This window comes from Vitis vinifera, chromosome 19, assembly GCF_030704535.1.
Source record: "Vitis vinifera cultivar Pinot Noir 40024 chromosome 19, ASM3070453v1".
Lineage (NCBI taxonomy): Eukaryota > Viridiplantae > Streptophyta > Magnoliopsida > Vitales > Vitaceae > Vitis > Vitis vinifera.
The window spans coordinates 7,625,728-7,637,757 of NC_081823.1; the positions used below are offsets into that span (position 1 = coordinate 7,625,728).

At 37.3% G+C, this 12,030-nt stretch overlaps 2 protein-coding genes across 2 annotated transcripts; one reads left to right on the forward strand and one right to left on the reverse strand.

Annotated features, from left to right (window-relative positions):
- The first annotated feature begins 2,518 nt into the window (after positions 1-2,518).
- Positions 2,519-4,472, forward strand: LOC100241784 (pirin-like protein). The gene is made up of 6 exons (XM_002275373.4): positions 2,519-2,687; positions 2,777-2,826; positions 2,935-2,973; positions 3,100-3,128; positions 3,552-3,718; positions 3,804-4,472. Exons 1-6 carry the CDS (start codon positions 2,572-2,574, stop codon positions 4,297-4,299), a joined length of 897 nt encoding a protein of 298 aa, XP_002275409.1. The 5' UTR covers positions 2,519-2,571; the 3' UTR covers positions 4,300-4,472.
- Positions 4,473-11,292: 6,820 nt separating this feature from the next.
- LOC132253328 (uncharacterized) lies at positions 11,293-12,030 on the reverse strand. Its single transcript, XM_059735111.1, has one exon. The coding sequence runs from the start codon at positions 12,028-12,030 to the stop codon at positions 11,293-11,295; it is 738 nt and encodes a 245-aa protein (XP_059591094.1).

Below are 12,030 nucleotides of genomic sequence, written 5' to 3' on the forward strand. Positions count from 1 at the left end.
ATCTTGGTTGAATTTTAACAAGTCTTTGCTAAAAAACAAATTAAAGAGTCTTATTGATATGAATGGTGGTGATTTTTTTATCCTCAACAACCAATTTAGCACAATGTGACACAATGAATATGGAGGTCAAGATCACCATCATTATTCCATACATCAAGCTCAAAAGCCCCACATGTGAACAATGTGTGGACTAGACCTTTAGTTAGTCACTTAAATTGACTTCTCTGAAGATATTGAAATAATAATCAAAATAAAGGAAAAATTATTTACAAAAATACTTTCAAATCCAACTTAAATAATTGAACTAGAAAGAGGGTACTTGCATTGGCATAGGCACCCAAATAAAGGGCAATTAAGTTCTAATTTTATCACTAAAGGGATTAATGATAAAATTTGTAGACATATTTTTTCAATGAGTTTGTGGAACAAAGAATGGTAAAAATAAAAACTATATATTATTTTATAAAATAATACAGATTATTATGATTATTGATGCTATTTGGGTAGAGCAAAATATACATAATATACATTTTTAATGGATCAAATTTACTTATTTCATGTGTCTATGTGGTAAAATAATTCGGCATACGCAATTGACTCTAATAGCTTTTTTCAACAACCATGTGTGGAATAAGTTGAAAAAAATAATAATAAAATTATTATTATTTTTAGACATTGAAGAATTATTATTTTTTTTTTCATCTCATGAAATGATACATTTAATTTTTATTTTTTTTCTTAAATGAAATTTCTCCTGGCATTCAAAAAAATATGCTTCTCACTCTTTTTTCCTTATATTAGCATACGTTTTTAAATACAATTTATTAAGTTCTAAAAAATTTTAAAATATTTTTAAAATTTGAACAAAAATGAAAATCAAGTATAAGGTTTTTAAATGTTTTTTTTTAAGTATTTTTAAAAGGGTTACTTATCTATCAAATGTTTTACTAAAAAATATTATAAATGATTTTTTATATTTTTAAAATATTTCATAAATTTTGCTAAACACTTTAATTTTTTTTTTAAATATATTTTTAGGATAAAAATGCTTCCTAAAATCACTGTCAAATAAACTCTAAGAGTGTGTTTTACAATGTTTTTATTCAAAATATTTTTAATAGAAATGTTTTTTATAATTGTGTTTTTAGAATAATCACTTGTAAAGATTTCGTTTTCTTTTTATAATGAGTTTAGAAATCATTTTTTAAAATATGTTTGATAATGATTTTAAAAAACGTTTCTACCTTTTATAACACTTAAACAATAAAAAATTTTAAACGTTAAAAATATAGAAATGTTTTATAAAATTAATCATTACAAAACAAACTAATAGAATACGTTTGACAGTAATTTTAAATAATATTTCTACTATTTCTAATTATTGAAAGATAAAAATTTTCATGTGTTAAAAATGTTTTAAACATTTTATAAAATTTCTATCAAATATATTCATAAAAAGTTTTTTTCCAAGTAACTTTTTAATACTATAAATCATTTTTAAATATATTTCTTAAATTTTATCAAATATTTAATTAAAAAAAAAAAAAAAGGAAGCTTCTTAAAACAAGTGTCAAACCAGCTATAATAACGTCGTGGAAAAAAACACATACAATTACGACATGCATGTATAATTTACGTAAAAATGACGTAAAAAATGAAAAGAGAAAATAGAAAAAGTGGGAGAAGGATAATGCATCATCATTCGTAATTGCTAAATCATGGTGTCGACGTGAACCCCTTTCTATGGCTTCACAAGTCTACACCTTATTCTATCATTTTCACTTCACTTTTTAAACTATATAATTATAAACTCGTTACACATCCATCTTCCCTTTGACTCACATTTCTAGCCTGCCTCATGCTTTTGTACTAGTGACGTCATTCCGTGGGAGATCCAGGCATTAAATGTTCAATCAAAATCCAAAGTACAAATATTTAATTATCAAATTTATGACCATATACTTTTTTGCAACAATAAATTCCCTGAAACATAATCTATTTTGTTAATTATTTTCAAATATAATTAATTATAAATAAAAAGTAAAAATTTAATGAAAATATAGACAGATACCTTTATATTTTTTTTTTCATATTTTTATTTTATATTTGAAAAAATAAAAATAAAGATGATTTTCCAAATTAGGGAGGAGACAGAAGAATCCTTTTCCCATTAAGGAATATGTTGAGAATAATAATAATTTATTTATTATTTTGTCTTTTTTTCTTTCTCTTACATTAAAATGTGATGTGACCAATAGCTGTAGTGGGCCCACTGAAATCGAGGTGCCTACCTCACCTAGGATGCATAGGCATCAGATTCACCAGAGACAAATGATTCAAACCTATGGTCCATGATTGGCCGCGTGACCCCAATTGTACGGCCACGATATCACTCCGCATAACAGCATCATCACCACGCTTTGCTGACGTTAGCAAATGACCTGGACCTCAAGCCATCTCTCCACTCGGCCGGCCTTTTGACCTTCCAATCAGATCTCTTTTCCTCTATATATACATGCAAATATCTCTCCTTCTGCAATCTACAATCAAGTCGAAAACTGGTTTACAAAAATGCCTGAAACACAGATTTCCAATGGGTTCAGTGAGCCTCGCCTTGTGGTGAGAAAATTCTTGGCTAGGCCTCAGCATGAAGGAGCTGGAGCCATTGTCAGGAGAAGCATAGGAAGGTAAGAATTAAGAGATAAAAAATGGTTTCTGTTTGGAGATTGGGGAAGTTTGAGTTGTTTGGTTAAATGGGTGTTTTGATTTTTTTCAGGTTTGAGCTGAAATACTTCGATCCTTTTCTTGTTTTGGATGAATTCTCAGGTGGGTTGCCCTGTTTTCCCCCGTTTTCTGAATGATATTCAGTGGCTTGTGCTTGCTTTTGTTTGTTTCTTTGATTACTGAGAGTTTTGATTTCTTGGACTTCTGCAGTTTCTGCTCCTGCTGGGTTTCCTGATCACCCCCACAGAGGTTTGTTTTTGGCACTTTCTCTCTCAACCTTGTCTTTTTCCTGAGAAAATTTTACTCTGCATAATGAGAGACCGAAATTGGGTTGATTCTCATTCCTCTGTTTTTCTTTTGTCTTTTTCTTTTCAGGTTTTGAGACAGTTACCTACATGTTACAGGTACGTGCAGTTGGTGATTCCTTTATTTATTAGAACTTATTTCTCGGCAACCAAACAGAACAAAGAAAAAAATGATAATATTTTCCTTTTCACATGTCTCAATGAAATAATCCCCTTAGAGATGAACATGACAGTTGGCTGTGTTTGGTTTTTTCATGCGACAAGAAACTTCCTACTTTAGTTTGTTGTTGAATACTCTTCACCTAAGACTCTGAACCTCAAAATAAAATACCATTATTTAGTTAAAAAAAAAAAATTATTAAACAAAGACTTCTTCAACTGTCCCAATCCATGTAATATTTTTGAAGTTTTCAAACAGTGAGCCATGCCAACTTGTCAAGTTTTTCCAGTGATGAATCCATGGAACAGGGAATACATTTGATCATAATTGAAAAAAATATATACGTTTGTTTGAATGGACAGGGAGCTGTTCAACATGAAGATTTTGAAGGGCACAAGGGGTCAATAGAGGCAGGTGATTTACAGTGGATGACCGCAGGAAGAGGGATCGTTCACTCAGAAATGCCTGCAGCCACCGGTGTCCAAAAGGGTCTGCAGTTGTGGATCAACCTCTCCTCCAAAAATAAGATGTGAGTAGAGTGCTCTTAAACGTAATTTCAGAACTTTTCCCATAAGAATATTCCTCAGTGATGTAGAATTTGACCTTGATCACAGGATCGAGCCGAGGTACCAAGAAATAGAGAGTAAGAACATCGCAGAAGCTACAAAAGACGGGATCAAGGTGAGGGTCATAGCAGGGGAGGCCTTGGGGAAAAAATCACCAGTATACACAAAGACCCCCACCATGTATCTGGACTTCACTCTGAGTCCAGGAGCTCAGCTGCAGCAGCCCATACCCATAAAATGGAACGCGTTTGTGTATGTCTTGGAAGGTGAAGGGGTGTTTGGGAACCCAAAAAATCTTCCCACAACAGCCCACCACCTGCTCCTTCTAGGCTCAGGTGATGGGCTGGAAGCATGGAACAAGTCCCTGAAGCCCCTCAGATTCGTTTTGGTTGGGGGTGAGCCCTTGGGGGAGCCTGTGGTGCAGTTAGGCCCCTTTGTGATGAACACCCAGGAAGAGATTGACAGAACAATTGAGGATTATGAAAACTGCATCAATGGATTTGAGAAGGCTAAATACTGGAGGTCTGAAGTTCTTCGTTTCTAGTCTTATGTGATGTATTATTATTCATTGGTTGATTCTCAAAGAGTTGTGGAAAAATGGAGATCACAAATTTATTATCAACCTTTGGTTTATCACTCTGATGTATGAATGAAATGGTGTTGAGTTGGAAAGCAGTTTCATAAAATAGACCAAATTTGGTCAACTAAATTGCCTGAATCCTCACTAGACTTTTATGTACTATGCCCTTTTGCCCAAAAGGGGGTGTGTTTGACTTGAAATTAAATTTTAGGAATGGTTTTTTGAAATTACCCCATGTTTGACTTGAATTACCCTCTTGGAGATGTTGTATTATTTTAATATTTTTTTAAAAAATAAATCATTTTCAAGAAATATTTTTGCCAAATAAATATGAAAAGGACAAAGAGTGTGTTAGATGATGGTATTTGAGAAATAAAGCTAAGGATCATATTTTAAAAACTTCTATAGGAAGTTATAAATGTCTAATTCATAAAAATAAAAGTAAATATAAGTTCAAATAAATTATTAAAATTATTTTGCCTCTAAATGTTACTTTATATATTAAGACGAATTATTTTTATCCTCAAAACATTGACACATACTTTCTACAACAAGATAATATTGTTTCCAAATATTTCAACTTACATTTAGGTATGAAGTATTTATGTACCGAAACATCGATATATAATTTCGGTAACAAAAAATTTTTATCTCAAAATTTTTTAGCTTATATTTGGATACAACATTATTTCATCTTAAAAGTTAATACTGTTTAGGGTACAAAACAATTTCATCTCTTTGGAAGATGAAAATAATGAAAATTATTCGTCCTTGGATGAAAGAATTTCCTCTCTAAATAGTAAATATAATATTTTTGTTATCTTTTAAATGAAACTTATATAAATTGTTATGATATTCAACATTTTCAAATAAAGATGCTATTATGTAAATCAAACTTTTAATAACCTAAAAATATAATAATTATATAAATTAAGGATGCATCAAAAGCTTTGTTTCATTAATGTAAACCATATTTGAAACTAACATTGTTCAAGTATTATTTGAGTATTGTTCAAAATAGAAATGAAAAACAAATAATAGTAATCCACGTCATGATGTCAACTTGATGGTAGACATGGTGATAAGGAAGATGAGTAAGATTGAGGTGGTGGTTGATAAGAAGAGTTGATTTGTTGTAACATGAAATTCCTAATCTATAACTTCAACTCTTACAACTTGATCGTTGTTGCAATCTTGAACTATATAACCTTATAATCCGCTCTTACCACTCTTTTGTCTTTCTAACTCAATAGTTAAGGGAATGAGTGCCCTTTAATATGAAAAATTGTCTATTATTTCTAAACAAAACAGAGAAAATGATGACCCATAGTTATTCTTGTAATGAAGTGATAATAAATAAAAATAGGAATTCAAAGAATATTGAAGATTATTGTCTTTGTTTTTCAAAGATTATCGTCTTTCACTAGTATAGATTAAAATCCCTTATTGAAGCCCTAAAAACCGAAAACCCCTTATCAAGCCCTAGGTATTGGTCTTTATAAAGCTCCCTCCCATCTCTTTTACAAGAATTTTAAATAATTTGTTTATTTATTCCTTTATTTTTATATTTCTCTAAACCATCTCTTTCCATATTTCTCTTTATAAATACCTTTTATTTTTATTATTATTATTATTACATATTTTAAATAATTAAGCAATTAATTTTTTTATATAGAATATTCCTATGTTTACACTTTTTTTTTCCATATTTTCTTCCATTTATATTCACAATTTTCCCTACTATATATATATTTTTTTGTAATGACTTCGATTATTACAAAGCATCTATCTTTTTCTATATTTGTGACCAACCATTAATGTCATTATATGCACCACTATCCTTCAATTTGATATGCTATCTTTTCCACCATCCTTCAATAGGAGTGTAAGTTGGGTGGATTTCACGAACCAAACTCAATGTCTAAATAAGTTTGAGCAATTATTTTCAACATTTGGATTAGGCTTAGGTACTATCCTTCAATTTGGTATGCTATCTTTTTCACCATCCTTCAATAGGAGTGTAAGTTGGGTGGATTTCATGAACCAAACTCAATGTTTGAATAAGTTTTAGCAATTATTTTCAACATTTGGATTAGGCTTAGGTTAGATTATTTCAACCCGACATCAACCCAATTTGGACAATCCAAGTCTAACTTGAACTCGATTTAATATTTTGACAATATTTATAATGTATATTATTTTATATAATAATATCAATTTTTAGTTTAGATTTTTAAGAAAAAATATCAAAATATGTCATATTATATATATATATATATATATATATATATATATATATATATATAAATTTATTTTTACATTTTTGTTGTTATCTTGATTTTTTCTTTTCACCTTCCTCCCATTTAAATTTTTATTTCTTCATATTGTGATGGGTACATGTATGATATCTAATATTATCCTAGCAATAAGATAACACAGTAAAAAAATAAAAATGTAGACCCATCTTTTAGACCAAGGGACTTTTTTTTAATTTCCATTATTTATTGCATTTTACGGGGCATTAGCTTGGCTAATTTATTTTTTTTCCACCACTTGATGACCACCGGAAGGTGAGTTGGGTATTTTCATTTTGGGGAGTGGGGGACGGCCTCTACGAGTGAGCAAGCTGCATGGGACGCATGACTAAGGACACTGCTACCTTGCCATGGTGGTGGTTAAGATGAAGACACTTTCTAAATAGGGACCAGTGGAGTAGAGGGTAAGCAATAGAGCTAGTGGAGGCCTGGACGAGAAGCAAGAACAATGGGGTGAGTTGGGTGTCAAGAGAGCTAAAAAAAAAAACGGAGTGACTACCTGCTATGAGGGGGTCTTAGAAGAGGAAAGGAACTAGAGTGTCATGAGAAAGGGATTCGAGAGAGAGAGAACTACAGGAAGGAAAAACTGGTTTTAAAAGGAGGAAAAATAGGAGGGAGGGAGAAGTCAGGAAGAGAATAACATAGGTATGATTTCTATAAACTGTCTATTCTTTCGTTTTCATACAGTTCCATTATGTTTTCTATATATGCAGGGATTTTATTTTGATGCTTGAATATGAGCATTGGAAGCTTTTGCATATTCTTGTTGAATCTGAGTTTGTTTGCATGCATTTTATGCTTGATTTTTAACCTATTTCATTGGTTCTGTTTTGGGATTCCATATGAGATGCTTGCAATCATGTCTTGATTTTCGGTTGAAGTTCATTTTGGCTCACTCCCCTGCATCTAAGCCCGTTGATTGAAACATGAAACGTGGCTTTTACTGGTTCATTTTGTTCCTATCATTTGTACTCTATTTTTCTATCTTTCTTTGTTTTTGGTACTCGTTCGTGGTGTGCATCAAGTTTCACATCTCTACCTAAGGGAGTAAGGAATTGTCGAGACAATATTTTTCAGTCTGTGGGTGTAAAGGGTTATAGTATGCTCGTCAAATTGTGAGAATGCTCAAAATGGGTCATGGATATGGCTAGAAGTATATCTCAGCTCATGAATGTTGAGAGCAGTTAAGGTTCGTTTAGGTGATAAGGCTTGAGAAGCTGAAAAAGGGACAAAGATATTAATGGAAGGGAAGGTGAAAGAATGTCACTGGATTATTTTAGCATGCTAAGAAGGCTATGAGAGCATTTGACAGATATCTAGATGTGAGGGTAGTAATGCTTGTCATGGCTAGGTGATTTTAAGTATGTAGCTATTGGGCATGTGGATAAGGAAATCCGAATTCGGTAGCCTTTTCGGAGACTATATGAAAATTTTCAATGAACATTCTGAGTTCATTCAACGTCTGGGTGTATTTGCTGATAAAAACTCCTAGTTTTTGGTTCTCTTAATGGCATCTGAATAATCGACAAGATTGATGGGGTTTGTTGATGGCAAAATTCCCCTACTACAATAGTAGTCACCAGCAACAGAATCTCGATCAACGCGTAGTAGTAATTCCTCCTTCCTCCTGCCAAAAGATGTCCGGATGGGTTGTTCGAACACACCCTCCGATGATTAAGTTAGTCTTTTGGAAGTTGTTGGAAAATAGAGTTTTCCTCTGGGAGTGTTGCTCCGTGATTTTCGTCAAGGATGCTTACCTTCCTGAGAGTCTCCTTAGAGTTTATATATGAGTCAGAAAGTATGGCCCCATTGTGCTAGCGGGTCCCATCGTCATGATTGCGGCTCATAGGGTGGCAAAGCAATCATGACATTTCTGGTGCCAGGTGGTGGCTGTCAAGAGGGTATTCAGGCGGCTGATGTCGCCTCAATTAATGACTTTAAATATCGGGGATGCATCAGGCACATTAAGAAGATTTGGGAATATGTTGTTGAGCGTATCTTGCATTAAAGATGAGTGACAGTTCAGGAGACTTGGTCGTCAGTATTATCGGAGTTTGCTTTTTGATTGTGGGCGGAAATGGATCCGGCGAATCGCTAGTGTTTGACGAGCCAAGCTGTTCGGGGAATCTGAATTGTCGGCTGCAGATGCACTCCGGGTAAGCGCTATCAGAGGATCCGGACATGTCTGACCGGGAAAGTTGAATCGCCCTTCTCTCCCATCCGGCGTCAGACGCCGGATGTGAAATATCCGAAGAAGGTGGAACGTCAGCCAGACAGAATTTTTCCCCGGGTGGAATAAGTTATGTCGCGCGTCGCAAGGAGGACCGTCTGCGTGTGCAAGGGAGAGAGAGCCACATGGCATTTTTTAGGGAGGATCCCACAATGCCCCCTTTTATATCGCATGTCTGGCCCGGTCAGAAAAGGCGAGATAAAAATGCTACCTTTACAAAATTTCTCTTTCATTGGTAGTATTGCTTTAGATTGGCTACATTCCAAGGGCGGAGTAGAGGGGTTCCATTTAAGGTTTGCAAATGGTACGATCCATTTTCGTTGGCTTTTGATACCACATAAGGACCTTCCCAATTGGCCTGAAATTTTCCGACTCATTTCTCAGCCGTGTTTTCAAAGATTTTTCTAAGCACCAATGACCCTTCCTTGAAAATCCGAGGTCGCACCTTCCTGTTGTAATATGCAGCTACCTTTTGTTGATATGCGGCTATCCAGATGGATGCTGTCTCTCTAGCCTCATCCGCCCAATCCAAGTGCCTTGCAAGCTCGTCATCTTCATTTCTTTGACCTGGACGGCAGTCCGGGCTGTAGGCATACCCACTTCAGTTGGGATGATGGCATCTGTTCCGTATGATGTTGGGACGTCATTTGTTTTTATTTTTGGCTCTGGCCAGCCGTACCACCGAACTGTGCCAGACAGGGACATCACAGCCGGAATGGGCCAGGATCAGAGTGGCCTCCCCAAGATTCGAACTTGGGTCTTGTAGGCCTTAAGGCTTAGGACGTTGCCCTCCTAGTACCATCTGGGCTAGTATTTTTGGCTCTGGCCAGCCGTACCACCGAACTGTGCCAGACGGGGGCATCACAACCGAAATGGGCCAGGACTAAAGTGGCCTTCCCAGGATTCGAACTTGGGTCTGTATGCCTTAAGGCTTAGGACGTTACCCTCCTGGTACCATCTGGGCTAGTATTTTTTGCTCTGGCCAGTCGTACCACCGAACTGTGCCAGACGGGGGCATCACAGCCGGAATGGGCCAGGACCAGAGTGGCCTTCCCAGGATTCGAACTTGGGTCCTGTAGGCCTTAAGGCTTAGGACGTTGCCCTCCTAGTACCATCTGGGCTACTGAAGTATTCCAGGCATGTCCGAGTGGGGCCAAGCAGAGATATCGCGATTTTGTTAGAGCACCTTTTGAAGCTCGAATCTTTCGGCTAGCGGTAGGAGGGTACTGACGTACATGAAGCATTCACCTCCCTCTAATATCTGGATAGCTTCCAGTGGGTCTGCTGCCGGGGGATCTTTGTCTTCCGGGTGCTGTAGCTGCTATTGGTCAAAAGCATTTGCTTCTTTGGGGGAGTGCTCGCGGTCGGCGTTGGGTCTGGCCTCGTGAGCGATTTGATAACATTGCTGGGCAGCGGGCTGGCTTCCGTAAAGATCAATTTGCCCATCTTAGGTGATGAAGCTGACCATTTGATGGTATGTGGATGGAACGACTTTTATTCTGTGCAACCACATGCGTCCCAAGATGGCATTGAAAGGGGATAAATCCTCAACCACAGAAAATAGAACGTTTAGAATGACTGGCCCGGCTTGAACCAGCAGTGTTACATCCCCAAGTGAGGTTGTGGAAGAACCATTGAATCTGGACAGGATTCTTCAGGGATTCTCCAGGCTGGAGGGTATGAAACCCATTTGTTTGATGACCGCCACCTACAACAAGTCCGCGGAGCTACCTGGGTCAACCAGGATTCTTTTCACATCGAAGTCTCCAACCCTTAATGTTAGGATGAGAGCATCTCGATGTGGCTGCAGCACTCGGGTTGGATCCATAGCAGGGAAAACAATGGTTCCGTCTATGGGGTGGATGCCCCCACTGGCTAATCCCGGTTGAATGGAGCTTACGTGCTCCCGAACCGTGGCTGCTCGCAATGGTCTCTACCTTTTCCTTTTGGAGTTGTACTCGTCACCCAAGGGTCCTCCGTGTATGTAGTTGATTACTACCCTAATAGGAGCCGCTGGGGCGCGTGGGCCTCGACCATGGGAAGATCCTTCACCTTTAGGCACTCTTCAGACGTACTGTTTCAAGTGTCCCCCTTTAGGAGATCCTTCATCATGTAATGGAGGCTTCTACACGTTTCAGTGGTGTGCCCATGATCTTTATGGTAATCACATCTTTTGTTGCGGTCCCTTTCTAAGGGGTTCGATCTTATTGGTACTGGCCATCTGAAGCCGGGCAGATCGCGGATTATAGGAAGCAGTTTTTCGTATGACTTGGTGAGAGGTGTTCGAATGAGTGGCGGGCGCCGCTCATCTTGCCCCATGTTGGACAACCCAGGATGGTTGGGTGCTTTGAAGCTTCTGGTGGCTTCGCTTCTCGCGGCTTGGCCAGCTACCAGGACCTGCTGTGTAGTGGCTCAGACGTCATCCTCTAGCATGGAGTATTTATTCGCACACCGGAATAAATTGTCCATGGATGTAGGAGGTTTTTTGGCGAGGGACTCAAAAAAGGGGGTCCTTGGGCATATGTTCCGTTTAAAAATTTGAAGGACTGCATCCATGCTATATGATTCTACTTGTAAGATAGCTTGTCCGAAGCGCTTTACGAACTCTCTCAAAGATTCATTTTCTTGCATTTTGATGTTCTGTAAGGTGCTGATATTTTGCTTATGCTTGGCTGAGCATAAGTACTGCCCCACGAAGACCTCGGACAGATCCCGGAGATTGTCAATCGAGTTCGCGGGCAGTCGGTGAAACCATAAGAGAGCCTGGCCTTGTAGGCTTGCTGGGAAAACCTTGCATAACAGCCTATCATTCCCTATGTCTAGGGTCATGAGTTGCCGATAATGCATTATGTGATCGAAAGGATCGTTAGATCCATCATACATGGAGAATTTCGGGACGATTAACCCTCGTGGGGGTTCATATTTAATAATGCGAGGACTGAAAGGCGTGGAGAGCATGTCGTCCAGACGCCTTTTGATAGAGCCCGGAGGGGTTGTGTACGAGGGATCTTTACCAACCCCTACCACGGGTGGGCGGGCGGCATGTCCCTGTAAAGTAGGCGAGCTTGAAGGCTCGAAGTGTGCCTCCAGTGATATGGTGGCATGAGGCCTGTTTTTGTAGGGTGTTTGGGGTCCTAGACGTGTGCGCAT